This window comes from Lasioglossum baleicum, chromosome 5 (assembly GCF_051020765.1).
Source record: "Lasioglossum baleicum chromosome 5, iyLasBale1, whole genome shotgun sequence".
NCBI lineage: Eukaryota > Metazoa > Arthropoda > Insecta > Hymenoptera > Halictidae > Lasioglossum > Lasioglossum baleicum.
The window spans coordinates 14868879-14888923 of NC_134933.1; the positions used below are offsets into that span (position 1 = coordinate 14868879).

General features: G+C 40.8%; 2 protein-coding genes across 6 annotated transcripts; one reads left to right on the forward strand and one right to left on the reverse strand.

Annotated features, from left to right (window-relative positions):
• Positions 1-1223: 1223 nt before the first annotated feature.
• On the reverse strand, positions 1224-15639 carry LOC143208892 (alpha-2-macroglobulin-like protein 1). Of its 5 annotated transcripts, none has more exons than XM_076423812.1 (26): positions 15391-15637; positions 14975-15147; positions 12827-13065; positions 12634-12750; positions 12402-12568; positions 11512-11620; positions 11196-11429; positions 10584-10826; positions 10045-10376; positions 9538-9856; positions 9275-9466; positions 8706-8808; positions 8445-8616; positions 8137-8365; positions 7843-8048; positions 7108-7457; positions 6317-6561; positions 6000-6248; positions 5203-5595; positions 4869-5103; positions 4222-4394; positions 3693-4152; positions 3301-3638; positions 2883-2937; positions 2462-2686; positions 1224-1836 (listed from the first exon to the last, which is right to left on the reverse strand). In XM_076423812.1, exons 1-26 carry the CDS (start codon positions 15465-15467, stop codon positions 1649-1651), a joined length of 5823 nt encoding a protein of 1940 aa, XP_076279927.1. In that variant the 5' UTR covers positions 15468-15637; the 3' UTR covers positions 1224-1648. The 5 variants fall into 5 exon arrangements, with proteins under 5 accessions (XP_076279927.1, XP_076279928.1, XP_076279926.1 ...); XM_076423813.1 differs by having other exon boundaries at positions 9275-9420; positions 9498-9856; XM_076423811.1 differs by having other exon boundaries at positions 9275-9432; positions 9498-9856.
• A 110-nt stretch (positions 15640-15749) lies between these two features.
• On the forward strand, positions 15750-19746 carry Ikkepsilon (I-kappaB kinase epsilon). The gene is made up of 5 exons (XM_076423825.1): positions 15750-15894; positions 16043-17411; positions 17787-18960; positions 19036-19237; positions 19333-19746. Exons 2-5 carry the CDS (start codon positions 16988-16990, stop codon positions 19744-19746), a joined length of 2214 nt encoding a protein of 737 aa, XP_076279940.1. The 5' UTR covers positions 15750-15894; positions 16043-16987.
• Positions 19747-20045: the final 299 nt, after the last annotated feature.

Below are 20045 nucleotides of genomic sequence, written 5' to 3' on the forward strand. Positions count from 1 at the left end.
TCTGCCTGGGCGACGTTGTTCCAAATATCGGGTAAATGATAACATAAAAATTTGTATGTGTGTGTGTTTGGGGAACGGCGAATATTAAGAAAATTATGCGAAAATAACGATCCTATTGTAACAAAGTATTATTAAGTGTTTTTTGTTTTAAGTTAATTGATCGCGACGGAATTCCAGTATCTCTATGCATAGAAATATTATTTATTCATGCGGAGGATGTATTGCATCTTCAAGATACCTGTTAGAATGATTTACTATCGAAATCTCGTGCGACGCAGACTGGACTGATGAAAATGTTACTGCCAACTCTTTATAAATGTTCAACGTGTTCCTTTCTCATTCCTGAATGACGCGCGATTAGATTTTGCATTCGTTTAGCGGAGCGTCGCGTCGTGCCGAATAGTCTCTAGCGAACAATAAATAGTCTCTATTTATTTCGAGCAAGCATTTCACCGTGTACAACGTAAATGAATAGTAATATACTTCCAGAAACGATTGCGATTTGATATTTAATGCTGAAAGAAGAAGATATATATATATATAAATATCGCGCAAAAGTGGCGCGACGTTCAAAATGTGTTACTCGACTACACCATGCGTTTTCGGACGTCCCAGGAAGAGCGCCCGGGATTATCCGATTCGCATCGGTATTGCCAGAGGTTGCCCGGTCCTTGTCCACGGGCTAGAAGGGACGTAGGCAACTTTTGCCACGTCACAATATATATACACATAATAAACAATGCGCGAGCGCGCACACTCACGAACACACATACTTACACATAAATGTTCATGATAGATAGCAAAGATTAATGAAAAAAAATGTTATTCTCGATCGTTATCAATATTGCTGCGTAGCTACAGAATATACAATGAATTCGGATCAGCATTAAATGACAAACACCTAGCGTAAACAATAGATAAAGAAAAGAAAAATTGAAAGCCGTAATAATTAAATAAATAACCGTAAATTCATTGTAATAAAATAATATTTAATGTAGTACAGTTCGAAGGGTGATTGTTAATTTGTAATAATTATTTCAGTAGCGGTCAGATACAAAGATAATAAATAAAAAGTGCAACAAAACGGTGTTATATTCGCTTTCTTGAGTATTCATTCTCTCCCTCACTTCTTTCTTTCTTTCTTGTCTCCTCTCACTCTCTTTCTCTCTCTCTCCCTTGTACACACACGCGTGAAAAAAGCGGGCTAATTGATTACATCGAAATTCATTAACTATTTTTATTGACTTGATAAAAAATAAAATGATTCATCCTCGCTGTAACAATTCATTTGCGACGAGGATGATAACTAGTTTTTTTTATACTTCTATACGTGATACCTTATCCTATCATTAATATTATTGTATATAATTTACATGTCTGCGGATAAAAAAAAGGGTACACAAAGATATCATGTATGTAATAATCTGCGCGATGCTTGCGAATAGCGTATCTTCATGATCGAGATTTACAAATGAGTGAGGTCTACGATCTAGATTTAGTGTTCAGTGTTATGTATGGACTGCGGATGTTTATATATTTATATATTTACCAAAAAGAAATCTTCTATTTGGTAAAACAAATTTCTCCCTTATTCTGATTGTTATAAAACAGCTTATGAAAATGCTTAAATAAAAGGTATGCGTCTCGTTCAATCACCGGCTGGCCGATTCTCCTCGCGATTTGAACACGATGATCTTCGCGCTTCTGTAATTTCGGGGGGCACACCGGTCACTATTGGCAATCCGTATATGTTAAACGCATTGTTGAGTGTCTGTTTGTGATCTCCGAATTGAAGAAAATTGTTCTTCTTGTTTAAGATCAATGCAAAAGTTCCAGCTGCAAGAGAATATTTTATTTAGAAAGAATATTATATTATATATTGGGTTGGCAAGAAGGTAATTTCGGTATTTTAAGGTGAAATAGAGCCCAATTTTTTTATTCAAGCAATGAATTCTAATGAATAAAATATATTTTCCTTTTTGTTGTAAATAAGAAAATGTTTCATTCATTAAAATTCATTGCTTGAATAAAAAAATTGGACTCTCTATTTCACTACCGAAATTACCTTCTTGCCAACCCAATATAATACAGTAAAGTCGCACTCTAGCTCCCCGTGGATCTCCACGATCAGTGTCCCTTCGCCTACCCTCTCCACTGGGGGGCATCCCCGTAAGGGGCCGAGAAGCTCGAGCTGCCTTGGTCGTCGCGCAGTCCGCGTTTACATGCTACCGTTCAGCATCCTATGTACTTTCGGCGCGGTCGACGCAGTCGTAAAAAAATAGTTTCCCTACACGACCTCTGCCCCTGCTCGGAGCAGGCGATGAGAGCTAGATCGCGACTTTACTGTAATTGTAGCGTGTTGATTATACGTATATCTAGCTATAAATAGTGTCTTCTCTTAATTATTTGCCTCCGAGAAGAGAAGACGTTAGAGTAAGAGATAGAAGACTGAACTACGTACGGGAATCTATCGGAGAACAAGAGCAACTCGGATCTAAAGCAAACTTGACGGTGGCACGAAGACGTTGTACTTCTCGGGATGCATTTAGATCCAGCAACAGTCGGGCTTTGCGCAATCGCCTGATCGCTACTTTAACCGCGGCGTTCGCTGAGCAATAAACATCGCTAATGTTCGACGGTAACTTGTCGATGCATGTTGGACAAGACTGACTCGCTCTGGTCAACGCTAGATTAAAATGTAATGCAGGAGACATCAACAGATGTATCTGGACAATAATAAATTACTGGGATGTAGATCTTTATGCATTTGTAATTGACTTTGCTATGAGGAATTGTCCAGTTGACAAAATTATTTTTTCATCATCCTGGAAGTTGCATAAAGATCTGCGTTATAATAATCACTGTAAAACATATTCCCTTACATGTCATATTCACGTCGCTGTTAGTTGTATATATTGTCTGGTGTTCGAGTTCCTCCTAGGAAGGAAACAATGTTGAACGGTCAAAGTTGCAAAAAGGTTGAAAAGTCTTTTAAGGGGGTAGAATCTTGTTTCCAGGATTGCAAGGGTGTGGGATGCGTCTTCTCATTTCTCAATAATGCAAGGGTGGGGTTTTTCAGTAGTCAAAAGCGCTAGATGCAATTTGCATTAGTCGGAAGCATACATAGTTGCGCATGTATCTATTTTCGTAAAGCTGCGACAGCTATACATGCTGTCGAATAATGCAAATTACGGGGGCGAGGGCGATTGCAGCCTAGTTTGATCTTTTATCTAGCGTTTTTGCCTACCGAAGTTGAAATCCTAGAAACGAGTCTACCCTCTTAATAGCTTGTTCATGTACCTGTGAAATATCATCGTTCTCCACCGGAGACATTAGCGAAAAATGGGACAAACCATTCGTACTACTGGTAGTTTCCGGTTTATAATCGACTGCATCTGGTCTCATGTAAACTGGAACTAGTCCTTCCATTCCCTCTGGAGTTTCCAGTTCGTGGCTGACAACAACGAAAGACGGATTTCCTGGTATCGTCGAGTCCTCGATTTCTTTCACGGGAATCGTGGATGGATTTTCTATGTTGCTCAAAGTTCCTACGTTAGGATCTACGTTGTCAAAATTAAAATTACGACTTCTATCTGGCTCGTCTGGGGTTAAACCGCTACCAGATTCTACCTGCGGAACTAACAGAACATTTAGATGTAAAACAGTGTTAATATTCATTTTTTCTTACTCACTGTTTGAGTGGTTTAGAATGGCGTTATCACTGGCTATCCGTACGTGTGTTATAGTGTCTACAGTGTCCTCTCCGATCTTCGGATCTGACTTTTCTACGAATGGCACGTTATCAATTATGGGTCGCACATCAGCGATCGATTCCTCTTCGTTATCATCCCTGAGCTTCCCCTCTCTGTTTGCTACATCGTCGTGAAGAATGTTCACCAAATTTGGTCCTTTTGAGGCTTTTCTATCGGCCTCACTGATTCTATTGATCACCTTATCCCTACTGTTTGTATCTTCCGTTGGCAAATTCTTCGCCGACTTTTCCACCGGTTTGTCTTTGAAATTGTCTTCTGTTAGAAGCAACATGTCAACCGCCAAATTCTTTACCAGCAATTTCACTTCCGGTATCACGCTCGGCGTTGACTGTTCTTCGACAGGATCCGCGCTGCTACAAGTGGGGGCGAAATTGTAGCTCTGAAAATATTATTTGGGTGAATTTTATGGAACAATATCCCATACGATACACTTCCCACTCGTACTTACACTGGATATTGTCAGTTCTGGTTGATAGTAATCGTAAAGTTTCACGTTCGCTGGCTCCAGACGATCGACCACGGTCTCCCTCATTACCGTGAACGAGATGCAAGTTTTCTGTCCGGTAAGCTTGTCGAAGTAGATGGAAACGACGTCGTGCTCCACTTCGAAACGCTTCACTTCTGCGATCAACATTTTAATACAGATTTCAATCGCCAGAACTTCCAGGAAATACAGTCAAGGACAATATTAAGTGGCCACTCTTAAAAATCGCAGAACTTTCCTAAAATTGGTCCAAAGGACTTGAATTTTTCAAAGATGTTAGACCGACTAATTTGCTAGAGAACGGGTAAACAAAAATTTGTTTAGCTTGAAACTGGTAGGAATCATACAAAATTTTAGAAATAATGTAGGTATTTCAACTTTTTTACCTGAGCCAGTAACAATAATTTAAAAATGTATTTTGTAGATTTCGGAAACTTATATGCGTACTAAAAGTTTTAAACGAGCTACATACGTTTAAAGATGAGAGCTTAAGGTTGAAAGTCGCAGATTTTCAATTCCCATTGCAAGATTAACCGATTTCGATGAAATTTTCACTTAATATTGCCCGCGACTGTAATTGGGTGATCAAGTCTGTAAATTTGACGACTTACTCGACGATGGTTTCCCGAGTAACGAATATAGGCTCGTTCGATCCGGCGCGTAGCCGCTGATCATTCCAATTTCGGCTAAAGCCATGTTACTTTCCTCGTCCGCTATCTTGTAGCGTGCGCAAACGGTAATTTCCTGTACTGAACATTCGTTCTCGGAGGCTTCAGAATGAGCAGTTACCGATAGATCGAACGCATCGGAACCGGTGGCGTGCACCACGTTGTATTTGATGTTGCTCTAAAGAAGGCAATGGAAACAAGAAAAAGTTTAAACATATTGCTTTTTCTTATAGAAGCACTTTTTAAAGGCAGAGACGATGAAGAGCATCGGTCTTACCTGTATCAACACACAGCCTTCCCCCTCCGCAAAGATTTCAACGATAGTCGGCAAAACGGGTAATTTAATTTGCGTGAGGACCATGCGATTGTCGTTGTGCGTTCTATAAACGTGGTCCACTTCCGACGCTGTCACCAGGACAGAAAGATCGGTATTATTGTTGTTCATAGCCGCGGCGTATTTCGTTAGTGCTTCCAAGGCGAGGACAGTGTCCTGCGTGGACGAGAATCCACCTTCGGCGTTTCGTTGCTTCGACATCCAACGAACAGCTTTCAAAGCGTGTACCATGTTCTCTTCTCCGCCTAATTTTACTAGCGTGAGCACGGCGTACGCTGTTATCTCGATGCTAAGGCTCATAGAGGGTTTCGTTTTGTCCTCCCACCAAAGCAGATCCTAAAAAATATGAAATGTTTTAGCACATCTTTGCGTGTCAGCAGAGTCCTTTTCAACCCTCGCATGGCGGATGCTTTTGACGATACCAGTTTCCTTCTACTTGCAACCGTGGGTCGAAAAGAACTCCACTTTCCGCCATCCGAGGGTGAAGGGTAATTTTTCCTTCATTATCGAAGTTCCTAGAATAAGGTAACTACTAGAGGTTTGCGAGAACCTGAAAATGTCGGGTGAGGATGTCGGGTCGAGAATTTCATTCGAGATCGGGACGGGTTCTCAACCCGACGCAGAGTGAGGCCGCTTTTCGGGCCAAATGTCCCACTGTGCGACGCCTTCCCGAACTGGCCCGACCATCGAGTTCTCGCACACCTCTAGTAATATTGTGTGTAGAACGTATTAGTTCGTACATTGTGTCGCGTGGCACGATCCATGAGCGTCTTCACCCAGTAGCCTGCTTTCGAATGTCCTAGCAGGGTGAACGCATACGTAGAAAGAGCGACGGTATATAAACCCTCGTTGTTGTTCTTCAACCCATTCTCGAGGCAATTCACGGCTTTGTGGAGGAACGATCTTTGCGAGAATATTTCAGATTCGATAAAAGAGATTAGAATGTAGGCGGTCAGCGCTGTCGACGAACTGTCGTCCTCGAGGCCACCCTATGATAGTAGCACACGTTAGTTCAAATTCCTGTTGATAACTTGACGTTTCTATCGGACGGTCGAACCTTCATCGCTTTGTGGAAGACCGTGCCCACCACGGGGAAGCAGCCGTTCTCCAGTTGCTTCATTAAGATCCATCGAGCAGATAACGACATGGCATGATCGTCGATGTTAATCAGACATCGAGCTTGAGTGAACGACTTCAACACGAACGCAGTTAGCCATATGGATCCTTCGTCTTCCGTAAATTGCGCTCCGAACGCGGAATAAGAGCCGTCAGGATGTCTATAGGTCATCTCTCGCTGATATCCTTTTTCATACAGTTAAATACTTTCAAGTAACAACTATTTTATAAAGCTAATTAAGGGGGTAGACTCTCTGGTAGATATTTCTCTATAATGCAAAGATGGGGTTTTTCAGTAGTCAAAAGCGCTAGATAAAATATCAATCTAAGCCGCGATCGCCCTCAAAAGTCCTATTTAAGCTTCGTAATCATAAGAATAGGACTTTTGAGGGCGATCGCGGCCTAGATTGATCTTTTACCTAGCGCTTTTAACTTCTGAAAACCCCATCTTTGCATTATCGAGAAATAACAAAGCGCATCCCGCACCCTTGCAATCCTGCAAACGAGTCTACTCCCTTAAGACATTGTTGACCGGATATGCTAATTGTCCTCTTCCAGATATCAATTAGTCGTTTTTGTATATCTATAAAGGTATCTTGTGTTGTGTATTCAGATCAACAACGTCTTTCTTTTTTTTTAAACATGTTTGTAAAAAATAAGTGATACAATTAAACTTTTCATGAAGCGCCAGAGACATCTCACTAGACCATTCGAGGGTTAAGAGATTTTTACCTTTCTCCATGTTCTTGATCGCTCGTGCTCGTAGCGCGGGGTTCTCGATGCCAACGGCTTCCAAATATTTAACCACATGAATATTCGGGACGAAGAGTATCATATTCTGTTCGCCACAGCCCATCGGCAGCTGTACGAGCTTGTCCAAATTTTCGAGAGCAGGTCCCAAAATGTGCCCTATCAGGCTCACGTACGCCCTGCCACTGTCGGGCACAACGTCCTCCGGCAATAGTAAATCCCATACGATCGTGGAATCGTCACTGAACTCCTTTGGGCAGATGAACGTCGACCTTGTCACCTCTACGGGGTAACCTTCCGGTAGAACGAGAATTGGCTTCACAATGGCGTCTCTTAAAGATAAAAACGAATATAATAATAATAATAATAATAATAGTAAAATAATAGTAAACCAACAAGTTATAATTTCTTTTAAGATTTAGACTTTAGTAGGCTTCCGGTACAGTGCCGGATTAAGCCAGCGCGGGACCCGTAGCAAATGTTATGTCGAGGTCCTAGGCCTTGTATCAGAGCCGTTCGTGTGCAAATGTAGCGCACCTTTTCAATAAACACAGTGCATAAACTTTTTTTTCTCTTTTAGTAAAAATATCTGTGCCCCATGGCCTCTGTTTGTATGGCGCGGGGCCTCCAGAAGCGCGGGGCCCGTAGCATTTACTACTTCTGCTACGGGGCTTAATCCGGCCCTGTTCCGGTAGCTAAAGCGATGAGAACAGTTACCGCGTAAAGATCAAAGTGTCCGGTCCGCATGGTTCGACGAAATCAGGATCTACCGATGCGGATACTGTGATATTGACTTCTCCGATAACTCGAGGCCTGAGAATGTACTCGTGGACAACAGTGTCTCGCGGATTCACGCAAAACGAAGCGGTGGGATGCGATAAATGTAGGTCGAGACCCGTCGCTTCTTCCAACTTAATTTTGACCTAGGAAATTTCGTATATTTTTATATGTTTGGCGATTACTTTCGTTAATAGGTTTGAAATTCATTTGGTCCGACTTGATCCAACTTACAGGTATCCGATGGTTCATGTAATTGAAGAGCGACACCTTCATATGCAACAATTCCCCGCGTTTCACGCTGTACGGCAGGGTGTAGTCAAGGAAAAATGGTTGGAACGCCTTTATAGTGGTTGGTGGTGCTATCCCGAGACCGTGTATGGGCGAGATGCAGGTTGTATAGCTGATCCAATCGGTGATGGTGTGCGGGAGAGTGCGTTCTATCGTAACTTTGCCTTCCTTTCTACGAAAGTAAGTGTAATCGGATAATGTTGAATCGAGTTTAATAATGTAGCATACTCGTGAAATAAGGTAAACCATACCCGGTGGGCACCAGTTCCCACAACCATGTCTCGGGAAAATACGACCTCAGTGCAGCAGTCTGATCGGTCAGGTGGTCAAAGTAATAGTGGTCTACTTCGGAAACACCTACCGCATCGCGAGTCCTGTAATTGATCAAAGGGACAGCGGTAGGTTGCATTGCTTTGACGATATCTGAAAAAACCGAGAGTGAAGAATTTTTTTTTAATTCCAAAGATTGCACGCAGCACCAATCTGGAGTAACAACAATATCGTATACTTGCCAGACGAATCCAATGAAAGCATTCGGTCGGCAATCGTAAATCCGTACTCCCCGCACGGACGCGATATCAACACCAAATCGCTCATTACAACTACTCCAAAATCCTATGGGAAAAAGAAGATTGCATACGTTAAGGGGGCAGACTCGTTTCTACGATAATGCAAAGATGGGGTTTTCCAGTAGTCAAAAGTGCTAGATAAAAGATCAATCTAGGCCGCGATCGTCCTCCGAAGTCCTATTTTTACGTTTACGTTAGCTGTCGCAGCTGTATGCTTTCGAATAATGCAAATTACGCTAGATTGATCTTATATCTAGCGCTTTTGACTACTGAAAAAGCCTATCTTTGCATTATTGAGAAATGAGAAAGCGCATCCCGCACCCTTGCAATCCTGGAAACGAATCTACCCCCTTAACTATTCGGTTCCCCGCGAGTTTACTCAAGTTTATGTTGATAATCATTTAATGAGCATTGATCTAACTTTACGAAACTTTACATAAACTTTTCGTCAATTGGCGATTCGGCACAAGCAGATTAACGTCTCCATATACAGGATGGAAGACATTGCTTACAAAGAAAGCTTGCATGGCATCCACATAGTTGAAATTTATAGTGGTGGTTGGCCCCCTCATCGCTTCGAACCACAAGTCTGGCAATTTAATCGCGGGACTGGGCAGATGATCGATTTCCTCCATCGATGGTTGCGTTGTCATTGTTGCTGTAACATTTGCTGTAGCACAACGTTTGCGTTCAGGGCTGTACTTCTACGGGAATTATTTCCAATTAGAAACGTACGTTTGCAGTGTGACGACCAGGATAGCAAATGAATCGGCACCGAATGAAACTTTTTCAGCTCTTCGAACGTTTGACTGGCATCGATCAGGCTTCTTTTCGATCCAGCCATAAAGCGGGTCGATTTGTCGACAGCGGAAATGCCACAGAACGACCAGGGCGTAGCCTCTACGTGGTACTGAGTCGTGGCTCCCGGTAGCTCGGTACCTGTATGCCAAGCACTCTTCACCTTGTTCTCGAAACAGTGACCAACCTCGATCGTGTATGTGGTAGAAACAACTTCTCCGTCGGCTCGCACGTAATAGAGCAATAATTCCGAGACCGGAGCCATGCTCGGCGTAACTTTCACGCTTAATGGGAACCTATTTGCAGAAAGAGAAAATTAAATCAATTCGATGAACCAAAGTTTGAGGCCAAAGCGAATGACCAACTCTTGAATTTTTAAAAATTTTAATGACGAAGCACTTGATATGCTTAATCGTCTATATGTACAATAGTTTTCCTTAACAATTAAGCATAACGTTACATAATTGAAGCGGCACAGGCATACCTATGCACAATGGTGCTCTGTTCCGTTTTGTTTGTTGAGGAGTTAACGGCGCCCAGTAGATTACGGAATTCTGAATAATTTAATATGGTATCCCTGCTTGGCTTGTGCTTCACGTGGCCGTGTATCAAGAGGTCTCCCTTCGAATTGATCGAATAATGAAACGAGATCGATTCGCTAATGTTACTGTTCGACGGAATTGTGTACATCACGTTGAACGAATACTTCTCACCACACACGATAGGCTGATTTCCTCGAGCTACTGCCAAGTAACTGTCGGATGGCGAATACCAAGGGACCACGTTAATGCGTGCAGAAGGTTGATCCATAAACACCTAACAGATATTTACTGGATGTATCAATTTGCAAAAGGAACACAATATACAAAGCTGTTTAAATCTGCTGTATCGGGACCTCATATTTTCGAAAAATGTAAGAAGATTGCTACCAACACGAACTTGTTACTTTTTCGTCAACACTATTTCAAATATACAATATGTATAGGTCAACCGGCAACCGCAGCAGAATTAATTTATACTCACCCACCACCGTTTGTCCGGCGAGTAGTATTTCGTGGGATAGTCGACACCGGTGGCAATAAAGTTCAATTCAACAATATTCTTGTGAGGCGGAGGAACGACAAAATCGATGAAACCATCAACGGATGATCTGAAATTACGACATTCCACTACGTCTCGTTGCGACTCCCCTTTTCCAAAAACTTGCAAGCAAAGTTGAATCTTCTCGTTTGGAGCCGGAGTATTGTCTTGTCGTAAAACTCGTAGCTAACAAGAAAAAAACAAGTGGAGTAAACTGAATAAAATTCTAAAATTCGGCCGTTTTAGAATTTGTATTAATTTCCATTATTTCAGTTACCACAATTTCGTGTGAATTTAACCCTTAGCACTCGAGTGGTGACTCTGAGTCACCACCAAAATTGTTACACCATTATTCAAAATATTGTTTAAAATGTTTAAGTATTGTATGAGGTGTTCTATAAATTTCACATCCACAAAATAAACTAAAATCATATTTCTATACGATATATGAATAATTCCATTCTTGGAATTATTCTAGCTAGGAAGAAATGTTTAATTTTCGAGTTAAAATACCTCAAAGTGCAAAGGGTTAAACGTAACATGCAAGGAAAATACCTTTCCGTGGTAAGGCAAGCCCAGTTTAAAGTATTTGGGTGTGTGAGGCACAAATTCCAGTTTCAAGGCTTGATTCACGACCACTGTCTGACTAATAGTAGTTTCTACTACGCCAGTCCCGGCCTCTGTAAAATTCGCGATAAGAACGATACTGTCGGGAGCCACCTTCCAGCAATCTAGACCGAGATCTGATCCAGATAGTACGAAGTCGGTGCATCCATCCGGCGAGACCAACTAAAAACATTTGTTCATTAATAAGAAATTTTTCTCGAGTAATCATATTACTCGACGCAAGTGCGAACAGTGAATTGTTTACCTTGGTCTCGTAATTTACTTCCGGCAGATTGAATTTTCTCCTCCAACTTGGCGTTTGCGGGGTTGATTTCAGTCGCAAAGTACCTTTAACAGGTTTACCGTAACTATATCTGTAGAATAATATTCAGCTTTAGTCGGGTTGTTCCAGTTTTGAGAAATGACGAGTGGAGACATTTCACCTACCGGGAATTGCGTAAGTCCCTCAAAAATTAAAAATTAATAATTGAAGGAATATTATTTTGGGTAATATAATTGAATATTATACAGGGTGACAAGAAATAACGGAGTTAATCATTTCTCATTATAATTCTGTCAAATCGACGAATTTTGAAAAACCAAATAATAACAACCATAACATGGACCTTTAGTATTCATACATTTAAGAAGTTTCGAAATGGCCACCCTTTGCGCCGATACAGAGGCTCGAACGTGTCTTGAAATTTTCGGCAATGGGCCGCAGCTCTTCTGGCGTCACAAAAGCGCTAGATAAAGGGTCAATCTAGGCCATGATCGCCCTAAATACCTATTTCTACGTTTACGAGGCGTAATTTTCATTATTCGGTAGTGTGTAGCTGTCGCAGCTCTATGAAAATATAGCTACATGTGCATCTGTATGCTTCCGAATTATTGCAAATTACGCCTCGTAAACGTAAAAATAGAACTTTCGATGGCGATCGCGGCCTAGATTAATCTTTCATCTAGCGTTTTTGACTACTGAAGGACCCCATCTTTGCATTATCGAGAAATGGGAATGCGCATCCCGCCCCCTTGCAATCCTGGAAACGAGTCTACCCCCGTGCCTTTTACAGTTACGGTAAAGTCGTTAAAAACTCTACCAATGGTATTCCGGTAGCTGAAGTGTCAATAATCTGACGTGATCGCAATAATTACTTGGCGCAAATAGTCCAAGTCACGTTATCCGCGTCGGCTAAGATATACCCTGGCGATCTGATCGTTACTTGGAACCTCTGCAGAACGTATTTCGATACTTCGAACGTGGCCGTGTGGATCAGTTGCGGGTGCGATTTTTTCTTTTCTACTTTGACTTTCCACGTCCCCTGTCGCAACGAACGAATCATTATTTCAGTTAGATCCCTTCAAAGAAACAAACGCATTCTTTTACCGTGCTTTGTTCCGGTGATAGAGGAAAGAGCAACTGCGCCATGCCGTTTTCCGTATTCACGCTCGTCCATTGCGCTACCCTTATCTCCGATGGATTCTCGATCCATACTTTCGGAATCTGTAACGAGATTTAAAAACTATGTTTAAAAAATCTCGGAAAATAATTTTCGAGAGAACAGATCTCTTATACCCACCGATTCCTTCCAAGGTTTCAAATCGTGTTTGAGCATCACGATCCTAATGTTCACATCTTGGCCCGGCTTGTACACAGACTTATCCGTTTCCACGAAAGTCAGCAAAGAGTCGTGCTCGATGTGACACTTTTCTTCTGCCTCGACCGTGTAATCCAGATGTTCGATTTCTATTCTCAATCGTAGGCGTCCGTTCGCATACTTCGTCAATGGTACCATTAATTCCAAGCATATTTCCGTACCTAAAGCATTCGAAAGATCAGCACTATGCAACTTGAATGAAGGAAAACCGACGTGGTGTAAACTATATTAGTATCTGATACTGACACAACGATCTTCCCTTTGCAACGATTGCGCCAACATATAACAGCATTCGTGCAAAAGGATGTCCCTAATTGATAAATTGATACTAAGAAGACAATCTAACCGTGCGTCGATTTAGCTGATTGTTGGACCTGCAATTACTCATACGTTTCAAAACATTCTGAAGGACGCAATTTCGCTTTGTAATGCGTTTCAGAACCAATAAAACTGGTATCTCCAGTATACATGATTAACCCTTTGCCCTCCGAACTGCTTTTTAATTTTGTTGCCGACAACTGCCTACTATTTTAAGTGTTTCATTTGAAATTTACTTGAAAGGACAGTTCCTTGACTCGTATTTATTTTAAACAATTTTGTTTACCAATTATATTATAAGTATAGCTCTCAAACTTTGTTGTAATTTATATTTGTAGAACTTATATTTGTTTTTAACTAAAAATACATTTTTTATTTACGTTCTCCTCTCTCCGATATCGAGTCACACTCGACAAAGGAGTGCAAAGGGTTAAATATCAAGAACGTGATGATGGAGATTCGTTTTTACACAATTTACGGGAGAATAGCTAGGATAATAGGACGTGCAGGCATTAGGGTATTAGAATAGGGTCGCCAAAACGAGGAAATACATTTTTTAACGATTGTGCAAGTATACAAACTAGGGCTGTTACTTTCCTTCGAAGGCCGAAGATTTTGAAGATTCAAATTTCGGAGCTTCGATTTCAGAAACTTCGAAGGTGATGAGAATCGAATTTTCGAAGCTTCGAAATTCGAACCTCTGTAGTAAATTATATTAGAGATTACTAGAACTTTGAAATTTCGCTGCTAAGTTATATTTGATGCAGTTACAGACACTTTCGAAGACTTCGAAACTTCGTGCACTTCAGACACTTTGAAACTTCGAACCTTCGAAGAGTCCAAGCTTCTCCAAGTAACAGCCCTCGTACAAACGATACTTGAGATCGTTTTGTCTGCCAGATGCGCTGCTATGAACCGGCGACTACTGTACTCTAATTGTTTTGCACAGCATGCATTACTGTCACTAAGATATTGAGATATCAAACATATTTGTTCAACGAAGTCGGACCTTGATCGAGTTAAATAGCCAATCTTCGTTATTCACCCCGTATATAACAATATAAATGGGTTTCCCATGTATTCTAGCGATTGCTTATTTCCCCTCCAGAGAGGGGTCGGCCAATTCAGTTCCCCCACAGGAAGCGACGACAATTTCAATTTACGATTTGTTTAAAGAGCCCGACGCGAGACGAAAGGACCGACCGACACCAGAAAGAAAATAAAACCAATTTATGGAAAATAGTGCTTCGAAAACAAAGCAAACAACGCGATACTACAATTACAATCAGCGAACCATGTTTACCGAAAACCTGTTATTCTCATTACAACTATATATATTATTATTCGAAACAATCAAGGGCTACATTCGCTGGTACAATCACAGATAATCTCAATACTTTCGCATAAATGTACTCTACAGCTGTTGAACCTACAAATTTATAGCGACGCGAATCGCGAATAAAATACCGTCTGCATATTATTTCTGGAAACCTCTTATCAGACAGATATTCGTGAAACAAGATGTAAAGGACACATTACATACGCAACAAGAGGTCGGAGGTTTAGATTCAACGGCGAAGATAAAGAAACAGCTACTATTATAATAAACATTCTTGGGAAACCGGTGGTTCTGCAACGGAGACTACTGTCGCGCGAAACTTTTACTATTTACGTCAGGACGCCTGTTAAAAGTAATAAACACATTGACTTTTTATCGTTTTTTAATGCGTTCCAATAGCTTGGTGTGACTACCTGTTTTCAAAATGGAGGAAGTGGTCGACAATACTTCCGTGTCTTTGACCGACGACGCGGGGGACAACAGATCGAGGGTGACAAGAGCCGGTGGCTCCAAATTGTGCAGAGAAAGGCACCCACGCTCGGTCTCGCCGGCTAACAACACTTTCGGCATCGTAAACACATATCCCCTGAAAGCAGAACCGATCAATTTTGCCGATATACTGTTCGCATCGATTCTATTCAAAATTACCGAAACACAGACTGGTCTCGTACAGGTGAAAATAAAGAATATTGTTGCACTTGAAAAATTATAAAACGAAAAGTTATATTTCATTTCGGTCTCTTTGAAATGCTTAGAAAGAAAAAAAAACAAGAATGCAGATAAAGTTCGGCGTTTCAATCGATCCAGCTATTTATCGTCTATCACTTACCGATTAACCGTTCCTCTCGAGGAATGTAAAAACGCCACCGAACAAACAAGCAGCACCAAAAGCACGTGTTTCTCCATGATATGTCGTATACGGTTCGAGATGTTCACACTGTTTATTCCCGGGGGACCGTGCCCGCGAACATGTTTCACAAACCGTTCAACGATTGGTCCCAGACCAGTTTGATAAACGCAGAGTACAGTTTCCTGTGCAATAAAAGAACGTGACCGGTACGCGTAGCTGTACGCTGCACGCAGACTGAAACCACGATATTCATTCGGTCCCTCTTATTCACCCTCTGAATAAGGAGAAGGGTTACGGCGTTCGACCAATACCGATTAGAACGTGGACAACGCATTAACGCATGCACCACAATCTTTTCTTCTACGTTTCGGTCCTCGGACTCTGCACGTACACACTAGTGACACTATATACAAGTGTTTATAGAACACTTGCTTGAATCTACATAGTCAGGTACTTTTCATTGGTGAAATTATTTTTTAATAGGTGCGTACATGCTTCGCAATTTTGTTCAAGTTAAAAATAAATAATTATCGTTGACAACTCTGCGGAATCAATCGGTTCCCATAAAATACTTGTCATTAGATCCTCTTATCGTTCTAATCTATTCAACATTTTGTTTTTTTACCTTTAGCTTGAAATATATTGTTACCCGCTTAACAATAGAGAATCTCGAAATAATTAGAAAGCAAAGGACCTTGGAGGTAACGCTACGTTACAGAAGAAAATGGATTATGAGTAGTGTTACCAGATGGTGTACATTTCCCTCGAAATCTTTCCCCCTCTACCAGTAAATATCTCTCGATTCCCCTCGTAGTAGGAATAATGTGACGGCACGTATGGCCGGGAAATGACAAGAAGCAGTGTCGCCAGACTGAGAAAATCGAGGGGAATTAAGTACCCCCTCTCTGATGACCAGTCCAGTCACTCCAGTCTACGACACGGGCACCGTGGTCTACGGTATTAGTGGGGGACGTTGGAGTTGGAGTGTACGCATGGCGCTGGAATGGGATAATGGAAGGAGAAAAGGAGGAGAATGTGTGAGAGCCGTTTGGCTCTCATCTGGCGACACTGACAAGAAGTTCTCTGGCAAGAATGCGGTGCACTCCGGTTGACTCCGGTGCAGTGTCGCCAGGTCGCCAGCAATCGAGGGGAATCAAGTACCCCCTCTCTGATGACCAGTCCAGTCTACGACACGGGCACCGTGGTCTACGGTCTTAGTGGGGGACGTTGGAGTGTGCGCATGGTGCAGGAATGGGATAGTGGAAGGGGAAAAGGAGGAGAGTAATTGAGGCCAGATTCGGCCTCAACTGGCGACACTGCTACAGTTACTGTTGGTTGGTTACTGTTTATTCGAAACTGTTCGAAAGTTTGTCTGTGTATTGACAAATGATTTTGACGCGTCAATAACATCGAGAGCGTATTCATTTTCACGTTACGTATTAGCTTTCAAACGAATGGTACAATTAAAGATTCATAGATGCGAGATCTTAGAAATCTATCCGATAAGAAGGAGGTTATACTACTTGTCAAACAACCAAACAATACGAAAATTGCATGGGCTATTGGATAGTAAAAAATGTCTTTCCTACGTGGATCCGCGCATTTTGTCTGGTGCACGACCAGTGTACTCGGGAAAGGTGCGACTGGCACAGTGTTCCAAGGTGTCAATAAAAACAATGGGGAACCTGTCGCGGTTAAAACGTTCAATCAGTTGAGTCATATGCGTCCCCATGACGTGCAAATGCGAGAATTCGAGGTTCTCAAGAGAGTCAACCACGAGAATATTGTTCAGTTATTAGCAATTGAAGAGGAGCAAGATGGTCGTGGTACTGTGATTGTCATGGAACTTTGTACGGGAGGCAGTCTCTTTAATATCCTAGACGACCCTGAGAATACATTCGGACTCGCAGAAGCTGAGTTCTTGTTAGTTCTGGAACATGTGACCGCTGGAATGAAACACTTACGTGACAATAATTTAGTACACAGAGACTTAAAACCAGGTATAGAAACCATAATACAAAGTAATGAAAGAAGGGACAGATATTTAAAGTTTAGCTTATAATATTTGCAAACATTGAATAGACAATACTTATAAATAAACTGCGGATCTTTATGTATTTATGAAGAAATTGATTGGGCAAAATATAAAACAGTAAAGGATTAGAACAATTTAAGAATATCATAATGTCATTTTTAATGTGACAAAGTCAATAAGGGATGAAATTAATTTTTATTTCATTCCTGCTTTCCAAAATCAATGCAGAACATTTATATTTTGCATGAAGATCTGTACTCTACATAGAAGTCTTTCACTCTACATAATCTTCAAGCATTGTTTACTGTATATAATAATTTTATCGTGAATTTTATTACAGGTAATATAATGAAATTTATTTCTGACGATGGCAGCACCATTTATAAGCTCACCGATTTTGGTGCTGCCAGAGAATTGCAAGAAGACCAGCAGTTTGTATCTCTGTATGGTACCGAGGAATACTTGCATCCAGATATATATGAACGGGCTATCTTACGCAAAACTGTAGGAAAGACATTTGGAGCAACAGTAGATCTATGGTCGATTGGTGTAACATTATATCACGTAGCTACAGGACATTTACCATTTAGACCATTTGGTGGACGTAGAAATAAGGAGACAATGTTTTATATTACTACAGAGAAAGCCACTGGTGTTATATCGGGTGTGCAAACATCAGAAAATGGACCGATCGAATGGAGCAGAGAATTGCCACAAAATTGTCAATTAAGCGCTGAGTTGAAGAAGATTGTTACTCCTTTATTGGCTGGATTACTGGAGGTTGATCCGCAAAAGATATGGAGTTTCGATCGATTTTTTACAGAAGTTACCGAAACTCTCTCGAGGAAACGTTTGCACGTGTTTAACATTCACAAAGGCAGCTTGATCAAAGTTTTCTTGCATCCCGAAGAAAAGCTAACAGCGCTACAGATGTACATTCAAGAACAAACCGACATTGCACCAAATGTTCAGATTCTTTTGTATGGAGACACGTTTTTAACGAGCATCGTTGAAGAATCCACACCTGGGAAAGGGTATCCAGAAACATCCGAGGATAAACCATTGATGTTGTTCTCCAAAGAGAATAATAACGTCACGCTGCCAATGGACCCAGAGTTGCCTAAATTTCCAGTTTTTGCAAATTTGGTATCTGTAGAAAATGATGCCAGTCAAGCGAAAGTAGCTTGTTCCATCGGATATGTATGCAAAAGAAGAATCGACAAATTGGTAGTGTGTAGCAAGTTGTCACAGGATGCGATAAAGGCATTTGGTGATTTTGTTTTAACAGAAATTACAAGATTGCTAGAAAAATGTCAACATTTCAAAGACTTGACTAAAGCTGTAGAAGACACGACAATAGCAGTGGAAACATATGAGAGTCTAGTTCGACAGTTTTACAAGAAGTTTGGGATCCAAAACAGTTTAGAGGCAAAAAATTGGAAGAAGGAGCTAGATTTAAAGAGTAAGGTGCTTTTAACCGAATTGGCTCCTGCAGTAGCACAACTTCATCAGAGGTAAAAAAATTATATTTATTATTCGTTACATTCAAATAAATCATTCTTCTAAACAAAGTATTATTCCAAATACAGGTATGTAAAAGATGGCAGTTTGCGGGCTGGATGGGACAGTAACACTCGCGGACTATGGTGTCCATGGGCCAATAAAGCAAGTCAGAAAGCAGCAACTTTAGTGGATCGTTTACGAGATGGCTGGCAACATTTATTAAGGGATAGAGCTACTCGTAGCCTCACGTACAATGATGAGCAATTCCATGTATTGGAACGGATAAAGGTATTTTAACTAAAACATTTTGAATGTGAAACAAAGGCAAGAAAACGTAATTTATGAAATACAACGTATCATCTCATTTTGGAATTTCTTTTCAGGTAACAGAAACAGGACAAAGAATAAAGAATCTTCTTGAAACGTTTTGTATACCGTCGATGGCGAACAGATCTGAATATGTTGCCGACTGGTACAAAATTGCACAAACCGTTTTCCTACAAACTCAAATATTAGACAAGGACATAGATAATTATGAGCGTGTCTTGCAAGCATACTCGTATCGCTTGTCACAGGAAAACAAAGAACCATGTGAAAATGTTCTACATGTGATAGATCCAGGAAAGTTGAAAACCATTGAAAAATCTAATCAGCCTGCCCAAGAAAATGCAAAAGTATGTAAAAAGATATGCGTTGCGCAAGAACAAATTGTAATGCTCTTGCATTCAAATGAATTACTTATCGATCAGATTAATTCTTTATCAACGCTAGAAGATTCAGAGGACGATTTGGAATAGATATCAATTTAACGATCTTTACTTTACCTTTTAGCATTTTCTTTAATATTTTTACGGGTAAGACTGATGTGTACAGTAAAGGTAAAGAATTTATAATAGGAAAAAACAAACAATGTACAGTATTCTTAGACAAGAATATGAAGGGAGATTGTACAGTATTGTACAGTATAAGAATCGTGAATTATTTTCCTTCATTAGACAAGAAACGCATGATAAAATCTGCTGTATTATGTGTATATACAGGATTTCCCACAAGTCCCGGAACGGTTGATTATCTCAGAAACTATGAATTTTACAAA